The 18,662-nt window shown below is 52.3% G+C and overlaps 2 protein-coding genes across 4 annotated transcripts in view; one reads left to right on the forward strand and one right to left on the reverse strand.

Moving 5' to 3' along the window:
* Positions 1-6,211: 6,211 nt before the first annotated feature.
* On the forward strand, positions 6,212-14,692 carry LOC116825343 (uncharacterized). Of its 2 annotated transcripts, XM_032781251.2 has the most exons (6): positions 6,212-6,339; positions 8,347-8,493; positions 8,777-8,899; positions 9,551-9,661; positions 11,158-11,275; positions 12,214-14,692. In XM_032781251.2, exons 1-6 carry the CDS (start codon positions 6,274-6,276, stop codon positions 12,246-12,248), a joined length of 600 nt encoding a protein of 199 aa, XP_032637142.1. In that variant the 5' UTR covers positions 6,212-6,273; the 3' UTR covers positions 12,249-14,692. The 2 variants fall into 2 exon arrangements, with proteins under 2 accessions (XP_032637142.1, XP_032637141.1); XM_032781250.2 differs by lacking the exon at positions 6,212-6,339 and having other exon boundaries at positions 8,053-8,493.
* An 88-nt stretch (positions 14,693-14,780) lies between these two features.
* Positions 14,781-18,662, reverse strand: part of PIP5K1A (phosphatidylinositol-4-phosphate 5-kinase type 1 alpha) — a 68,712-nt gene continuing 64,830 nt past the window's right edge. For both annotated transcript variants that reach the window (XM_032781248.2, XM_032781247.1), the window contains exons 18-22: positions 17,106-17,321; positions 16,903-17,011; positions 16,193-16,324; positions 15,519-15,586; positions 14,781-15,138 (exon numbers count right to left, since the gene is read on the reverse strand). In XM_032781248.2, the coding sequence (XP_032637139.1) occupies positions 14,974-15,138; positions 15,519-15,586; positions 16,193-16,324; positions 16,903-17,011; positions 17,106-17,321 (690 nt within the window). In that variant the 3' untranslated portion in view covers positions 14,781-14,973. The remainder of the gene's footprint in view (positions 15,139-15,518; positions 15,587-16,192; positions 16,325-16,902; positions 17,012-17,105; positions 17,322-18,662) is intronic.

Consider the following 18,662-nt stretch of genomic DNA (forward strand, 5'->3'; position numbering starts at 1 on the left):
CTTCAGCATCCGTCATTGAGGTTTGGCAGGTTCCACAGGGTGTGGACTCAAAACTCAAAGGAAAAGACCCCAGAGAACACTGCTTTTCAGATCTCATGACTGAGTCACCAGCAAGATGAGGGACCCTTAAACGTATTGCAGTGACCTCATTCCTTGCCAAGGTGACCTCATGCTACATGAAAATACAGCCCCACCGCTGCGTTGTGACATCACACCATGACATCATGCATCGTCACTCTTCCAGACGTGGGGACATCACTAGTGTGCAGTGAGCCAAGATGTAAGCACCACCTCTTTGGGCCCTGCACAAGAGCACAGTGGGACATACAGCAATGTGCAAGAGCAGCCTGAGGGTAAAGTGGACACATATAGGAAGAGGACATGGGCCTGTCTAGTGGCTAAAGCACTGGACTGAGACTCAGGAGACGATGGGTTCTATTCCCAGGTGCTACTAACCTGCTGGGTGACCTCAGACAAGTTACTTCCTGCTCTATGCCTCAGTTTCCCCATCTGTAAAATGGGGATGATGGGTACTGACCTGCTATGTAAAGCACTATGAGAGCAATGGATGAAAAGTGCTAGATAAGAGCTCAGGATGATTAACACCACTGACTCAATAACGTTGCATCACAGCCCCTTTTACTCCCCACCCCCCAACAACATCACAGTGATCTGCAGGCCCTGGGGAAGGCGTACATGCCAAGGCTGTCCAGCTCTTAAATTCATAGTGAGCCCAGAAACAGCAGAACAAAGCACAGGTGCCAGATCTGCAGCATGCTGCGCCCCTGCCAGGGAAGACATTCCATTTGTAGATTTCAAGGTCAGACGGGACCATTGTGATCTTCGAGTGTGACCTGCACAGAGCAGGGAAACCCACTGGTGATTCCTGCATTGAGCCCATATCTTGTGGCTGAGCTCAAGCACAGCTGTCGGAGAGCCAGCCAGGCTCCCTTTAAAGACTCCAACCAAAGCAGTTTCCCACGTGCTGCCGGAATCCGTTCCAGTGGTTAATTCACCTCATAGTTAAAGTCTCCGCTTATTTCTAGTTCAACCTTTGGATTTTTCATTAGGCTGTTCAAGCCCCTCTTTCTGCAAATATCTGCTTTTCCTTAGGCCGTTGTGATGATCGTATGACATTGATACTGCATGCACAGCCAGGGCGGGCCCAGACTGGGAGAGGTTTGGGCTCATTGTTCCGTGTCTGTGTAGCACCAAGAGGCCCCGAGCCAGGACTGGGGCACCTAGAGGCTACTGCAGTACAGATAATTAATAATAAATTTAAAACAGGTTTAAAACAAATAAAAGGACGTTTTTCTTCATGCAGTGCACAGTCAATTTGTGGAACTCCTTGCCTGAGGAGGTTGTGAAGGCTAGGACTATAACAGGGTTTAAAAGAGAACTGGATAAATTCATGGAGGTTAAGTCCATTAATGGCTATTAGCCAGGATGGGTAAGGAATAGTGTCCCTAGCCTCTGTTTGTCAGAGGGTGGAGATGGATGGCAGGAGAGAAATCACCTGATCATTGCCTGTTAGGTTCACTCCCTCTGGGGCACCTGGCATTGGCCACTGTCAATAGACAGGATTCTGGGCTAGATGGACCTTTGGTCTGACCCAGTGTGGCCATTCTTATGTTCTTAATAATAAAGGTGACTTCTCTCTAGACAGACAGTCTAGCAATTACAGCAGAGGCCTGGAAGTTCTGGCCCTTGAACAGCCATACTAGGTCAGACCAATGGTCCATCTTGCCCAGTATCCTGTTTTCCAACAGTGGCCAGTGCCAGCTGCTTCACAGAATCATAGAATATCAGGGTTGGAAGGGACCTCAGGAGGTATCTAGTCCAAACCCCTGCTCAAAGCAGGACCAATTCCCAGCTAAATCATCCCAGCCAGGGCTTTGTCAAGCCTGACCTTAAAAACCTCTAAGGAAGGAGATTCCATACACTCCCTAGGTAACCCATTCCAGTGCTTCACCACTTGAGTGAAAAAGTTTTTCCTATATTCAACCTAAACCTCCCCACTGCACTTGAGCCATGCTCCTTGTTCTGTCATCAGGTACCACAAGAACAGCCTAGATCCATCCTCTTTGAACCCCTTTCAGGTAGTGAAAGCAGCCTATCAAATCCACCCTCATTCTTCTCTGTCTGCAGACAAACATCCCCAATTCCCTCAGCCTTCCTCATAAATCATGTGCTCCGACCCTCACATCTTTTGTTCCCTCCGCTGGACTTTTCCAAGTTTTCCACATCCTTCTCGTAGTGTGGGGCCCAAAACTGGACACAGTGCTCAGATCGAGCCTCACCAATGTCGAATAGAGGAGAATGATCACATCCGTCAATCTGCTGGCATGCCCCTGACTATACAGCCAAAATGCCCATTAGCACTTCTTGGCAAAAGGGCACACTGATGACTCATATTCAGCTTCTTGTCCCTGTAGACCCTAAGGTCCTTTTCTGCAGAACTGTGCTAGCCCATTTGGTCCCTAGTCTGTAAGTGAATGGAATTCTTCATCCGAAGGAGCAGGAACTCTGCACTGTCCTTAGTTGAACCTCCATCATGTTTCTTTTGCCCGCCTCTAATTTTGTCTAGGTCCCTCTGAATCCTATCCGTGCCTTCCAGCAATATCTACCACTGCCTCAGTTAGTGTCATCTGCAAACTTGCTGAGGGTGCGTCCAGCCATCCTCCAGATCAAAATGAAGATATTGACAGAACCGGCCGCCAGGACTGACCCTTGGGGCACTCTATTGATACCAGCTGCCAACTAGACACATGGAGCCGTTGATCACTACCTGTTGAGCCCGACGCTCTAGCCAGCCATTCAGAGGGAATGAACAGAACAGGGCAGTTATTGAGCGATCCAGCCCATCGTCCAGTCTCAGCATCAGGCACTCACAGGCTAGGGCCACCCAGAACATGAGTTTACTTCCATGACCATCTTGGCTAAGAGCCACTGATGGACCTATCCCCCAGGAACTCATCTCATTCCTTTTTGATCCCACTTACACTTGTGGCCTTCACAACATCCCCTGGCAACGAATTCCACAGGTTGACCTGTGTGTGGTGTGCAGAAGTACTTCCTTTGGGTTGCTTTAAACCTGCTCCCTGTTAATTTCATCAGGTGACCCCTGGCTCTTGTGTTATGCAACGAGATAACTAACACGTCCCCATTTACTTTCTCCGCACCACGCATGATTTTACAGACCTCTATCCTAGCCCTCCTCAGTTGTCTCTTTTCTCAGCTGACCGGTCCCAGTCAGCATCGTTTCTCTTCTTAAGTAAATTATTCCAGCCCCTAATCATGTTATTACCCTGCTGTGTCCCTTTTCCAATTCTAGTCGATCTTTTTGGAGATGGTGCAGCCAGCGGTGCCCGCAGTACACCAGACAGGGGTGTACCATAGATTTATATAGTGGCATGACCCTGCCCTTTCTATACACTGGGGAGAACGAGTCTTTCCTGCCTCTGCCTTGGGCAGACGGATGCTAACCTGGTGAGACATAGGAGCTAGATCCAGGATCCCCAGGCTGCTTGTAAATTTCTCCTTCCCAACCAGCCCGCCTGAGGGCTCCAATGACTCCCCTCCCCAGCTCTATTTTCCACCCAAGGGGCCGAGGCCAATTTTATCTCCCAGGGCCCGGAGCTGTTCAGTGCCCAGCCTTTAATTGCAACTCGCCTTCAGCTCAATATCACCGAACAATCTTCCCTTTATGCTGAAACCAGCCGAGCACAGCGCCGGCCCCTTCTCTAAAGCTCAGTGGGCTCTCACAGGAGCCTGGCATGACACAGCACATCCCAGCACACAGGGGCCTGTTTGTGTCCCGGCCCTGCCTTTTGCCAGCAGGGGCCCAGCCAGCTTATCAGTGATCAGGTTTCCTTTGAAAGGCCCTTTTCCCAGGAGCTTGGAATGCAGAATCTGAGCAGGTTGGCTGAAAGCAGAGCTGGATTGTGCTTGGGGTACTTGTGGGGGGGAGGCTGGTACCAATCTGCTCTGGCAAGGGGACTGCCCTCCCTCCATCGTTAACCACTCGAGCTGAGAAAGACTGGTTAGCATAGGGACGGTGGAGAGTTCTGCCCCCCTTTAAGTAAGGTGACCCCCTCCCACCCCCTGAAATAATGAGATCTTCTCCCAGAATTTCAGGTCCTTCCAGGACCCAGTGAGCCACCCAGACAGGGACAGAGGAGCACAGCAGTCCCTCCAGCTATCTCCTCCACATGCAACATTGCCAAACCCCCAATGTTCAAAAATCCCGAGTCAGGCTCACCAAAAATCCCAAGATTATGCACAAATAATAGATGTAGGGTTCTTTTTATTTGCCTTCTGCTTTGGGGGCCTTTAGGGTGCACCGGGGTCACGTGTTGAAGCTTTCTCCACAGCCTCGAGGGCCAGAAAGTGACTTTTTCTTTAAGAATGAAGGCTGAAATCATCACATCTCCCTGTGACTCCAGGAGCTGAGGCTTTAAGGAACAATCATTATGAGATTCATGACAAAATCAGAAGAGCTGGCCACACTGCAAACGCAACAGCAGCAGCAAAGTTTAGGGTAAGCAAAGAAGCTGCAGGTTTTCTCTAGCACCCATCGCTGGAGCATCCGGGCGCTCTGCCCCATGGCTTCCCCTCTGTATCACAGTCATGCTGTCTCTCTCTGGGCTCCTTGCATGACATGCGGCCGTTCATTGATAGAGGAGGGGCACAGTCGTGCTCTGACTTTGCTGTAGGCCCAACAGAGTCATGGCCCAGCCAAGGCTTACAAAGGAGGATGCAACACACCAATTTTCTAGCGCACCTTCCAAGCCAGCTGCAGCGCGAGGACACTTCACAGAGTTGACAGGCAGACGACAGAGAGGGAGCTAGACATCTGCAGAGAGAGCTGGCAGATCCAGGAGTTTACTGCCAGTCGAAGACTCCACAACCCCTAGGCAGCCTGCAATCATCCATTCCTAGCAGGATGTTAGAATCCCCCAGTTCTGGTGGTAAGCAGGGCTGGCACGTCAGCTTTGAGCCCAACCAGCAGGGAAAAGAGGGAGTTATTTTGCTCCAATTCAGAAGCCAATTGTAGGATTCCAGATTTAGACCTGGCCTCAAAAGCTTTGTAGACGCAAGCTCCGCTGGGCCGTAGCAAGCCCCGAGTTCTGGGCTGCTCCCCGTCACACAGGGCTGAGCTCCATGGGAAAGACGCACAAGGCAAACATCAAATGTGAATTTCAAAGGTTGGGGGCGGGGGCTCTTTCTGCATCCGAGGGGCTTTATGTGGTTTAGCGGAATTTAGCTAGAAACAGGACTAGCTAAACTGACATCCATGCAGCCGCTAACACCAGTTACTAGATTGATTTGAAAGCACATTCCCATTTATGCCCATGCAGCTTCCTCCGATAGCCACACCCTCAGTCGTGTTCAAAAAGCGCAGGCTTGGATTTAGGGAGAAAAATCAGCCGTTAGGTTTATTTTAAAGCCACAGACTTTAAAGTGGGTGCTGGTTACGGGGTGGAGCTGGGACATTAGCTTGTGACATAGGCGACCGGCGTTCAGTTCAGTTAACGCCACACAAAATGGCAAAGGAGGAGGGAAACCCTTGTTCAGATCCTCTCTCTTCTTCAGGTAGAGGGGGGAACTGAACTGGGCTCTGCCATGTCCCAGGGGTGTCCCCTAACCCCTGGGCTAAAGCTTGTCAGGGAGGCGCTCCTCTTGCTCCATGGCGTGTGTTAAACAAGCACCTAATACACGCTCGCAAGGAACAGCTTGGGGTGTCCTAGAGTGGGCGCGTTCAGAAGTCACTTTGAGAGGGGCAGTTCTAGACCTTTAGTGAAACCCCTCAGGCTCCAGCAGATCCCTTTGGGCACAGGGTCTGGCCTGGGAGGTTGTTTAAGGCACAAGCTGGGCCATTCTTTTCCCTGGCACAACGTGTTCCAGAAGCAGAACATGATCTAAGGGAGGGGGGAAGGATTCTTGCAGCCCCCTTCCCCCCATCTCCCCTGCGAGGTTCCAATCACGGCTGAAGACAGAAACCACTTCGGGTTATGCGGTCGGGGCTATTGTTGGGGACGCAGGCAGAATAGGACAAAGAGGTAACTCAGGCTGCAAGAAGTGGGGGCGGGGCCAAGTGCACAGCTGGGAGGCTCCGCTATAGGCCTCAATCCCATTGGACATGCACAGCCCAAGTAAGGCCCCCCCCCCCCCCCCCACTTTGTAACCCCTATAAGACACCCGGAGCTCTGGCACCACTGGCTGAGTGCGAGAAGGGGTCTAGATCGCCTGAGTCCCTGGCACTCCTGGGGAATGTCTGCTGAAGAGAAGAGCCCTGATTCCTGGCCAGCTGGACTGCAGCTGAAGAGCCCCCCATACGTAAGTGACGGATCAGGCGCTGGAGCGGGGGGTGATGGAATGATCCTTGGGGAGAGGAGTTTGAGGAGCATGGGGGCTCAACCCAACTCCTAGGATACGGCATCCAACTCACTAATGTACCTGCGGGGTGGTAGCTGCAGCTGGAAGGAGAGGCCAGGGACCATGTGGGCCACGGAACCACAAACGCCCCTGTCCCAGAGACGGTCCCTCCAGGGCAGGAGAAGGCGCTCCTCCTCCTCCTCCTCCCCCCACCCCCCAAAACAGAGCCTGGCTGGGCTACCACTGCAGCTGCATTTGGTCCTGGGAAGCCTGCTCCCTCCCATGCCCCAGCACCAACGTGCCCTCAGCTGGGTGGGGAAGAGGAGCAGAAAACAGGTGCCAGCCCCCTCCCAGGGGGCAGAGAAATTTGAGGGGGATAGGAGATGTCCAAGCACTGCGGGGGAGAATCAGCCAGGGGGAGAAGTCAGGAGAAAGGGGTCAGGACCAGGGAGGATAAAAGGTTAGAGCAGCTGGAGAAGGGACATACAGGGGGTGATGGGAAACCGGGAGAGGAGGGGGATGACCTCTGAATCTCCCTCCAAGCACCAGAGCCTACAGGCTCGGAGCAAGAGGCAGCCTTGTCCCCCAGCCCCACACAGAGGGGCCTATGCTCGGTGCCCGGCTCCATACACCCCAGGCTATGGCTCCTTCGCCCCTTGATTAGCGCAGAGAGGCGCCCAGCCAGGTTGCAGTTAAGCTGATGGCAGAGACGCCCAGGATGGCTTCACTCTCCTTTTCCTTTGCCACAGCAGCCCCTGGGTTCCTTCAGTATCCTCCTCCCAACAAAGCCCTGTGCCTTAAGGAGGAGCTGGGTTACTCTGTATGGGGCTGCTGTCCAGCACTCAGAACAGGGTGCTAAGACTCCTGGGTTCAATTCCTAGCCCGAGGAAGGGAGTATGGTCCAGTGGTTTGAGCAGAGAACTAGGCCTCAGGAAGCTTGGCTTCTACTCCTGGCTCGAGATGGTGCTCTAGGGATGAGCGCAGAGTCTTGGAGGCAGGACTCCTGTGTTCTCTTCATAGCCTGAGGAGAGCAAGATCTAGTGGTTAGAGCATGGACCAGAGATCTTGGCTCCTGTCCCTGGCTCTGCTGGAGTTTTGCTGAGAAGTGCTCTCAAAGTTCAGACTCCCTCTCCAGGGCGCAGTTTCCCCACCTCTTGGCAGCTAGTAGCCCAGCGGGACCACTCTGGCTCCAGAGGAAATCAGATTAGTCTCAGTGCCATGTTTAGGTTCCTTTAAACATCCTACGAAGCTGAGCTGATGAGAGCCGGCTGCAAGGGAAACAGGAGCCGTGGCAGCGTCAGGAGCCCAGACAGTGCTGCCGTGGCCTCGCGCAGGAGAGAGAAATTGTCCGGAAACAAAGGGACAGTGAATTTCCACAGCAATTTGCATACAGGCGGCTCCTGGCACTTTACCACCACCCTTCTCTTAGCCTCACACTCGCCAGCAGGCAGGATTATCAGCGCCCATTCATAGGTGTTGAGGTGAGCAGAGTATGAATGGGGCAGAGACCATCTCTTTGTTCTGTTTGTACACCACCTAGTGCAACGGGGGCCGGGGCCGCGGCTCTAGGCACTACAGTAATACACCTCAAAACAGCAGAAGTAGGTTTGACATTAAAGACCCCTGCCCCCTTCCAACAACCAGCTGGGAAGGGAGCTGTCATGGCCCCTCCAGTCTCCCAGCCCCTCTGCCTAGACGGGGCCATTGTCTGGGGTGGTTCCGCACTGGGCTGAGACTTGCCACGTTCACTTCACACATGGGCCTCTGATGGGCAGCAGATTCCTGGGGCCACCACGCTAGGTTGGATGTTGAACTGGTGCCATGGCAGAAATGGGCTCTTCAGCCCAGGAAAGAGTGAAGTCCGGCCTCTGCAGAGTGAGCTTCTTGGACCAGATCGCTCTGGCCACAGGATCCTTCTCAGCACACCCGGTCTGCAGTCTGCTGCCCAACACTCTCCCTCTTCCTCAGACCTTCCACTCCAGCCTGGAGATGCAGGGGCCTCCTCCCTCCAGCCGCAAGCTGGTGATCCTGACTGTGGGGGCAGTCGCAGTCCTCACCGTCAGCATCGTAGGGGTCCTTGTGGCAACATATCTGGGACGAACTACCTGCATCCAGGTACAGCAAGGGGATTGGGGGGAGGGAGGGAGGGATGTGTTGGGCCTGGCTCCCTGTGCAGGAAGGAAGGGAAATCTGAAAGGAGAGGGGAGGGCCAGGGGGTTCCTAGCTGAGCAGATCAGCTTGCTCCAGGCTAGCAGGGGAGAACATGGAGGGGAGGGCGACTGGGAGGAATGGTAGCTAACGGGGATTTCTCCTGGTGACCAGTCAGTGGGGGCTGGCACATCCCCCTGTTCCTCCTAATCCAGTTTCCTTCCCTTTCCCTTCCTTTGCCCTGCTCAAGCGAGATGCCTATGGCTACCTGCCTACGCAGGTGAACGTCCAGAACGAAGCGTCACTGCTCCTGGCTCTCAGTGAGCTGGGAGAACAGGGGGTTGCGCCAGGGATAACTTGTGACCTGAGAAACGTGAGTACAGTGGGTTTGGGGTGCTGGGGAAGATGTAGATGTCCATCATGCATTGCAGGGGCCCCTTCCACACCAAGGCCCCTCTGCTTTGCTGACGGCCTACACAGGACTACCACTGAGAGGCAGCCACCTCTGGGGTGGGACGCAGTGGAGGGCAAACAGCCTGCAACAATGCTACTTGAGAGCTGAGAACCAGACGTGAGAGAAAGTCCCAGCTCTGATCGGGTTGCAGAATAGAATGATCCCAGCTAGGACTGGCTGCCTCCCACCCAGAATGCCACGGGGGTCTAATGAACACAGTCCTTGTTCAGTGGTAAGTCTCCACAGCAGCTGCGGACAATGGGCGCAGCGGAGGCCAGCAGGACAGGCTCCATCACCATCTCCTCCCCAATGCTTACGCTTCTCGGCTGCATCGGGGCCAGGCTAACACCTGCCACGAGCACAGATCAGCAGGGAAAGTCCCATGTGCTCTAGCTCAGGGAGGAAGCACACAGGATACCAGTCTGTCCCCAGCTTGATCCAGCACTGTGGGATTAAACACTTAACCTCCCCCGCTGCGCCACCCTAGCAGCACCCCAGCCGCAAAGCCCTATCCAGAGGCTACCACGACAGGCTTTCACAGTGGGGTGCTCTCGCCTTCCCCCCTCCCAGCACCTGATGGTGTATCACGGGCAGCCAGAAGGATGCGTGGCCCAGAAGATGGAACCCTCCGACCAGCTGCCATCCTGCCAGGAGCTGGAAAGCTACTTCCAGGCTGTATTGGTAAATAACCACCCAAGAGATGCTGCAGCTGCCCCCCTAATACCCTCCCCGCCCCGTCAGACAGGACCCTTCAAATCCATCCGGCCTCTGGTTGGGGGTGGGGTGGGACACACGACACTCCTGCTCAGAGAGGCTCTGATAAGAGCAGAGGCCAAAGGTGGCTGCCCTGCAAGAGAAGCGTTTCCCCCATCCCTTCTGACTGACAGTGGCACCGCCGAGCCTGATCTGTTCACCAGAGGCCTCCACTGAGCCCGGGGCTGGAGCTCCAACGCAGCCATCATTCCCCTTCTCCTCTCCAGTGAGAAATGGCCAGGCTGGATCAGACCCAAGGTCCATCTAGCCCCCCATCCTGCCTCCCCCCAGGGACTCCAGGAGAAAAGCGAGACCCCTGCAGCAGGTAACAGTGGGCTGGCCCCCATTAAGGGCTCACCCTGATCCCTACCAGAGCCTCACCAGTTCTGAAGCTTCAGGTTCTCTCCCACACATCCACCCTTTCCACGGTTCTAATGCTAATAGTCATCCAGATCCCGCTCTCCAGCCAGCCGAGCAGGACAGGGCTGGAGTCTGGGATCTGGGGCCTTCCCTGCCAGTAGGAATGAGAGCACATGGGCCCTTGGCTCAGGGAAAGGAGCCCAGTGGCCCAAATCTGGGTAGCTCTGCTCTCAGGCACAGGGGCCCATTGCGATTCCATTTACATGTGGTGGGAGGTGGCGGAGCTGGAGCCACTGCCTGCCAGAACCAGGGGTGATGCCAAAGCAGCCCAGGAATTGCTCCACAGATCAGCGACAAGGCAGTCAGATGCTCAGGCTTAGACATGTCAGCCCTGCGGCACAGACTAGAAAAATACCCCACTGGGCCGGAAAGGGGCTAAACGATGGAAATACTAGGCCCAGGTAGCTCCACCCCTACAGGCCTGCCGAGCATGCTCCAGTGCAGGTTAAAGGTGCTCAGAAGGGGGACATAGGCTGCAGGACACAGGCAGCCTTCTTCAGAAAGCTGGGCAGAAGGTTGAGCCTGAGAGGGGACCACAGCATGGATAAGGCCCCCAGGCAGAGCCTTCCTCTCATAAGAACCAGCAGATCCTACTTGTCCGGACTTTTCTTTAGCAACTGAGTGTTGAGATAGTGGCCATGTCCCCAAACTGAAGGGAAATGACCCTGGGTAGCAGACTTAGATGCTCTGCAGGGAGGGCCTTGCTGGTGTTGCTTCCCACAGGGCACTGGACTGGGACCTGATGAAGAGGGAGGGACCAGGTCCCTCTAGCACTGCCCCCTTCAAAGGGCTGTCACCCACATGCAGCTGGAGGCCAGAAGATTCCAAGCGAAAGGTCAGGAACTAGCTACCTCTACTGCCCGACAGACAGGCAAAGGGCTGGTCAGATGCACTAATCACTAGACTGCCCAGCCCTCCAAATCTCCTATCACACCCTTCCAAGGCGAGATTTTTTGGCTGATGTATCAAGGCCTCCCACTCAACTGTCTGTGATCTCACTGCAGAGAAACGCCACACTGGGGATTACCTCGGATGTTCAGAGCATGGGGACTGGTTCCCTGGGCAGCCTGACCACCCTGCTGTGCAGCAACAAACCCACGTATTTGATCACAGCCTTTGCACGTAAGTAGCACAATCTCAGGCTCAACGGGCCCCACGGAAATCGCTGTGCATGTTAACCAGCTTGGGGCGGATGGGAAAGCCAAGTTTGCAGCCATGACATAGACCCAGTTTTGCAAGACTGGGCTACGCAAACCTGCACAAGAAGCCTGTGAAGACTGATCCTGGCCCTGCTAGCCACTGGCTCCATCTTCCCTAAAAGGGGAGTTGCCAGAGCTATTTGGCCGGCTAGACCCAAAAAGTTAATATAGGAGTCGCATCACAGTGAGTTGCAGCGTTTGCCTGACCAAGTCCTGGGCCCCTAGTTACATTGAAATATCCTGTAAGGGGGATCCTGGCCAGAGATGCAAAATTAGGGATGCAGAACTAGGTCTAGGCATAATGAGTTCTCATTACCATGTTGTACACACATGTCTACAAGAGCTGATTTGACAGCAGCAAAAGAATGGCAACCAATGCAAGTTCTGCTGGCATCAGCCAAAGGCTATTATTGCGTGGTCTGGCTGAGACCTGCCCCGTTTAATGCCTCTCTGGACAGTCCTACTCAGCAGCTCGAGGTTAGGAGAGGATTCCCAGCTCAATCACTTACAAGGACATGTGAAAGAGGTGGTGGAACCCCCGTCTCTTGGGACACACTAGAACTAGACTGGTCAGAGCAGTAGTGCGGCGACCGTGCACTGGCCATGTGCCATCTCTTGTTCCTTTGCTAATCACTATGAAAACACCAAAACCCCTGTGACAGCAGCCACTAAAGGAAACCAGCCTATCACATTATGATGAGTGACACACACCCTTTGGTGGCAGAACAATCTGGGACATGCCCATTGGCTATTCAGGTGTATCTAAGAGCAGAGGTAGCCAGAGCTGATCAGCCATTTAAGGCCCATCAGGGAAGAGGAGGGCTATTGCTTACTAAAGCTCTTGATTTTGTGTCCACGCAGCTTCCCCCAGGCATCACATAAGCATGGCTGCTTAGCAAGCCCACAGCTCATGCAGGGAACACCAGACTGCAAATCCAGCTGTCCCGACTTACTGTATTAATTCCAACTGCATCCATCTGGGATGGCCACGCACACGTCAGAGTTTCTAGCCTTGAGTTCTATATTTTGGGGGAGAACCGACAACTAACGAGCGTGGGATTCTGTATCACTGCTTTGCCCGAGATAATCAGTAGCAATAAAATACAGAGATGTGACAAGTTGCCGAGTTACCCGTAGCATCATCATATATCGAACTAATCAACTCAGAAGCAAAAGCCAGTCTGCAGGGATTCTTCATTACGTTGTCATTCACATGGGTTTGGTGCCTCCTTAGCACGTTCTGTACTACAGGAAGCCCTTGGTGGGGATACGAAGAAGATATATTAATGACTGACACAGTGATCAATAAAGAGCACCACAAAACAGTCTTTGTTTCCGTGTGGATAATTTCCGGTGCTGATAATACTTCCCAGCAAGCACTCTGCTGCGCAGGAGCGAAGAGTTCCTGAGCAGAGTCTTTGGCTTTTAAATCTTTGAGACAAGGAGAGTCATCACTTGGGTATGTTCTCAGCAGCTGCGGTAACGGGGGTTCTGTTGTAGCGCATGGATTTTGGATGGGTGGGTTAGAAGATAAAGTAAACTGGGCCCTACAGCCCTTTAAAGACTACAGCCCAGGGCACTGGTGTCCTCACTGCTCCACAGCCACAGCGAGGGAGTCCCCATGTATTCTGCACTGCTTCCCAGAGGCTGCCTGGTCTGAAAGTAGAGCTCAGATAAGGCCACACAAACAAGATGGTGCCAGACTGCCTCTTGGAACTGCTGAGAACTTGATAGTGCAGCCGTCCATTTGCACTTCAGGAGTGGGTTTAAAGCCCGGATACATCACAGCTGGAGAGACAGTCCAAGCTGTTTAGGCCTGTATGTAACAATATGCACCTCTCTGGTACGGCTCAGCCAGACGACATTTTTGGTGGGCAAGTTCACATGGCTGGATAAAGTCCGACCAGGGAATTTCCAACACAGCTCTCATCCTGACCTGCAGGGCCATCAGCTGGTGTAGCCTCAGGCTTCCTTCCGAGCTCTGTTAACGTACCTAACTCCCACCCTGCTATTCCATGGGAGGGGATTCCTGAGAAGGCTTGTAGGGGTCTTAGCAAATAGGATGTGCTGAGGTGCTTCTGGGCCTTTACCAAATGGCTTCTTGCTGAAAGCTAGGGAACTGCCTCCTGCTAGAAGGGTGATGGCTTTTAATAAAGGGGCAATTACAGTTAAAATAAGGCCTCTCCTTCTGCCCCTTTCCCAATGCACAGATGAGAATGGCTCCAGGAGAAGCACACTAGCATTACTCCTGCCAGCAAACACTTACGTATGTACAGCAGCATTGTGGTCATTTAGTCTGAGCTCCCGCATTAACACAGGGCAGAACATTTAATCCAGCGATTCCTACATGAAGCCCAATGACCAGAGCTGAGCTGAGCTCGAGGACCTGCTGAAGGACTCTGAGAATTTAGTCCATCCTTGTGATTCCATTCTGTTGGGATGTTTCTCTCACTGATAATTTGCATCCCCCTCCCCCTCTCTGAACCTTGCCAACTTCCACTTCCCACCACTGGCTCTTGTTAAGCCTTCGCTAGACTTAGGAGCACCAAGGTATCAAATTGATGCATAACTTTTCCATAGGCAGATAATCCTGTTTGCGTCAATCGGGTTACTCCTGTGAGTAAAGTTACACAACTGATTAAGTGTTACAGGATCTGAGCACAGTGGGGAAGGCTCTCAGGGGTTTATTTCCTTTACCCCAAAGGTCCCTATGTACCACAAAGCTGAGAAAGGAATATATTTAAGATCAGGAAGCCGCGAATGTTACTTGGAAGGTTGGATTTGGATTCAGTTCAGTTTAAAGTGGCTTAGGATACCATGGCCTCCTGCTCTAAGTTAGGGGACCTGCATGCTAGAGGGGCCGCAAACTATGCAGTGCAGCTTTCCATGGCAGAAGCCCTGTCTACACACAAGTTGTACTGGTGTAGTTAAACCAGCACAACACCCCCACCACGACCTTGGGTACAGTTATATCTCTGTACAAAGGGTGCGTCATACAAACACAGCTATTTCCACACAGGAAGGGGATGTACTACCCCAGTATAAGGCTCCTCTATCCCAGTATAACCAAGTCCAGACATGGGGCTGTTCTGGTAGATCAGTAAAAAGAGAAGCATTCCCCTGACAGTTGTATCAGTACAAAAGCCCTCTCTAAACCAGGCCTAAGAGATGCAAGGAATTCACTAGGACCCAACTAATCTGGTTTAAGTGAAGCCCTCTCCCGCTCTGTAACCTCATGGACCTAAGGGGCAGCTTTCCCTGGAGGTGAGTCACCCCATCACTGCAGGGATTCTTGCAGCCTGCTCTGAAGCAGATTGTTCTAGCTTGGAGTCAGGAGACTGGGCAAGGTGCATCCCTGCCAATTCCTATGTGCCTTTAAAAAAAACCCACTAGCAGGTTCTATAGTTACTTTAGAAGGGAGATGGAAAAAAATTTAACGTTTTTATTAACTGTTACATCAAGAAAAAAAAAATCCTACCCTTCCCCTGTGATCGCTCCGCAGCTACCTGGAGAACAGTGATTAAGTAAATTTAAGTTATTAGGTTACACGGACCGGAATATGCAGGGCTGAGATTATCCCAATCGCTTGTCACTAGCAGAGAGGCCGGTACCCCAGTGCCATCACTTCTCCTCTTCCTTTTTGTCTTTGTTCTCCTTGGAGGCCTGCGAGGCCAAGGAACCCATGGCGTTGCGGATGGCCTCGTTGTTGGGGTCGACGCCAGGCAAGTTTTCAAGCACGCTCTGTAGGAACTCCGGATCCTGCATCACGTCATAATCATCTTCTTCCTGCACATCCATGAAGAGAGAGTCACTCCCCACTCCCCATCAAGGAAAATATGCTGGGATCTAACAGGCTAGCACTGCTTACTTGAAACACTCCACCCCGTTAGCAGGTGCTGAGCATACTAGGGAAGGTTTAAGAGGATTGCAGGAACTCATTGAGCCTGGCAGCTCTTGATAAGGGAGATGGGAATGGCTCTGTGGGGGAAGGGAGACTTAGGGTGCGAGCTGAGCAGTCCTGAGGGAGGAACCTCAGCAACAGCCAATCCTACTGACAAGGCTTGAACTGAACTGCTACGTTAACCAAGTCTAAGGAGAGGGGGAGTTTGGACTCTACACAGAGTGGATGTGAGAGACTGGGAAAAGGTGGCTGGGGAGACCATCACCTTGGTAGGTTCTGATGTGTCCATGGCTGCACTGCTATCAACTTCTCCCGATTCAGCTTGGGCGAACTCTGAAGAGAGGAAAGAAATGTCTTGGCTATTGAATATTTGCCACCACCTTTACTGCAATAGTATTTATGCTGGGTTGCCGGCAGGGTGTGTATGTAAAGATATTGAAGGCAACTTGCCTGTGGCTGTTAGTGGGCCAGGAGTTTCACAAACCAGACATCCACAATTGCAGGCCTTCAGGTCACAGGAGTCTGTCAGCGCTTGATCCCATCCTTGCCTTACCCAGCATATGGCAAATCATTCCCACCCTACTGATCTGCTGCTCCCTGCTACAGACACTATATCAGCCAAGAGGTGCCTGGGATAATACTGATGGATGCAGCAGGAAGCCTCAGGGCAGAATAGTGAGGGTTGAGAAAGGAGATTCAGGCTTGAAGGCCTGACATGAAGGTTCTGACGCCCCTCGCCCCCAGACAGGTAGGACATTTATGGAATTCAAGTCCACTCAGACAAGCATTCACTCATTTTGTGCATCTCAATTTTTGGGTGCCCAACCTCTGTCAGACGTTCACAGGTGTCAAGAACCAGCTGCTGTCACTGGGACAGCTCACTCAGCACAGGATTTGGCTTCAGGGATTAGACAGCTGTGCTAAATTCTAGCCACTCACCTGGCCCTTGCAGAGACATCTGCATGGCATAAGCAATCTGCTCCTCTTCTGTCATGCTGCTAAGGTCGGGCAGGCCAGCTCTACCAAACTCCTGCTGGGTGATCGTCATCTTCAATAAGGCATCATCCGAATCTAGCACAGGGATAAACACAGTACATGTTCCTAGAGCAATTCCCCAACAAATTCCTCCTCACCACTGAAGAGCAGCCACTTCTGGGGTGGGATGAGAGAGCTGCACAAAGCGCACAGCAACAATGCACAACAGCTCAGGACAGGAAAAAATACTGCATTCAACTCTAAGTGCAGAGACAGTTTTAGGGAAGGCAGACTGTAGATACCCGAGTAGGGACTCGGCTGAGATACTGGGGCTAACAGTATTCTTGTGGAAAGTGCCATGGGATCTCTAGCCAGTGCACGTGATCGGGGATCTCAGATGAAGGAGAACACCACACTGGGGGGATAGAAGGAATTAACATGTTGAAAGGAAGTGCACTCCTCCCTAATGAATCCCCTGCAGCACGCAGGTGTCCATCCCATCCAAATGTAACCCAGGCCTGGCTTAGCACTGGAGGCTAGCCACGATCTCAGTACAAATGATCTGGCTGCATCAGCAGACTCCCTCTCCCTGTTGCATCGAACTCGCTGCTTTACTCTGTTCACCCCTGCCCCTCCAACTGAAGAGGAATTAGATCCCCCACCTGGTTTCTTACCATCCCCACCAGTGGCTGTAATTCCTGCCTCAGCAGCAGAAGCAGCTGCAGCTCTCCTGGCCTCTTCCTCCTGCCGCTGCCTCTGCTCCTCCATGGACACACGCAGCGCCTGTGGAGCAGACAATGGGGTAAACTCAAAGCAACAGCATGTTCCCAAACAGTTCGGCTCCTTCAAAGCGATTCTTGGTTCCATCATCTCTTACCAGAGCCAGTTCTGGGTCCGCGCTGGGATCCACTCCAAACTCAAAGTCGCTAGCGCCAAGGCCAAGCATGGCCCCGCCCTCCCCAGCCAAAATGGGGGAACTGATGAGGGCATCGGCAAGGCTAGGGCCAGGGGGCACAGTCACCAGGTGGGAACCAGTCCCATCCTTGCCGTTTAAGGTGTTAATGAAGGCAGTCAGCTTGTCTGTGTTGGCTTCCTAGGGGAGGGGAAGAGAGAGAGAGAAAGAAGAGGTTAGAACCCAGGCTGACTTCCTCCCATTGGCTTGGCTCAAAGGAGATGATGTTGGGCTGCCCTATAAGCTGTAATAACCCTGAAGTCCTCTTACCAACTGGTGTTCAGGAAGAGAACTCATCTATAAATACAGAAGTACAGAGAACGGTGACCAGTATGCACCAGGGGTATGGAGACATGCCAAGTTTCAGAGCTGGAAGAGGCCATCTGTATAATGGGCCCCCTCCAATGGGTAACTGATTAAAATTCTCCCCAGGAAGTCCCTGTGCAGAGTGAGGATAGTCGACTCTAGTCAATTCATCCTGAGTTTGCTCATGTTTTAGAGTCTTGCTCAAAGGAAGTGCCAGCAGTTTCCTTTCATGATGGTGTGATCTCACTGGAGATCAAGAACCTTATGGATGTTATCTGGCAGTCAGCCTGAGGGTGTACCAGCAGCAGTAAAGATGAGATTGTACCCAACAACCAGAACAAACTTGGTCCTATTTCTCCTCTAACATGGGCACCCCATGTCTTGAATACATCACTAATTTTCATACTTTTGCCCTCCACCAGAATCAATGTTACACTGAGGTTTTGCTGTATCTATCCAGATAGAGCAGTTCAATGTGATATGGCATCAGACCACTCTGCTTTGCATCTTGATCATCAGCTATGCTGTAAATGGCTGTGGTAGGTTTCTGGGATTCAGCTGTCTCAGTTTAGGGAATAAACCCCATCATCCTCCACTGAGTACGAGCTGCCCCTAGGAAGGAAGGTTGGCTGGGGTATCACCCTGGCATCACTGATGCCACTCACACACTAACGATCAGGAAAGAACAGTCACAGAACCCTGTGAAGGCTGCTCCCTCCAAGCAAGTATGTCCCTGGAAATCTGGAAGTGGAGTAGAGATTACTGGGGAAGAGAAGGGAAAACTACCAACCTTATTATTTTTCCTGCTCACTTGGAACATCATTACCAGCTTGGTTCTAAAACCAAGCACCAAAGTCTTTTAAAGTGGTGATTAGATTCTTGCATAGCTAGTGTTGCAGCCCAGAAACACCACTCGGAGGCATACGGTGAGACACTATATGGGGCATTTCCAGCAAGGACAAGATAACCCAGGAATTCACTTACCTCGATGGAGAGGGGTCACCTCACAGGGCTAAATGCCAGACTGACAAAATTTAACCTCACTTGTATTCCCAACACTCCTCACTGTTCCTCAGCCTTACACCACAATATAGCCCTTTGTCCAAGGAAGTCTGAAGCTGACACTGACTAATGTAGCCTGCAACTCATGGAGGTGCGTTCCAGAACATTAACAGT

This window comes from Chelonoidis abingdonii, chromosome 11 (genome assembly GCF_003597395.2).
Source record: "Chelonoidis abingdonii isolate Lonesome George chromosome 11, CheloAbing_2.0, whole genome shotgun sequence".
In the NCBI taxonomy this organism is placed as follows: Eukaryota; Metazoa; Chordata; order Testudines; family Testudinidae; genus Chelonoidis; species Chelonoidis abingdonii.

Excerpts from the sequence above, each read along its gene's own strand:
- LOC116825343 (XM_032781250.2), top strand. The coding sequence starts at position 8,200 with ATGGCAGAAATGGGCTCTTCAGCCCAGGAAAGAGTGAAGTCCGGCCTC. Across the intron at positions 8,900-9,550 it reads TAACTTGTGACCTGAGAAAC|CACCTGATGGTGTATCACGG; the intron begins GTGAGTACAGTG and ends CCCCCCTCCCAG. Across the intron at positions 11,276-12,213 it reads TTTGATCACAGCCTTTGCAC|CTTCCCCCAGGCATCACATA; the intron begins GTAAGTAGCACA and ends GTGTCCACGCAG.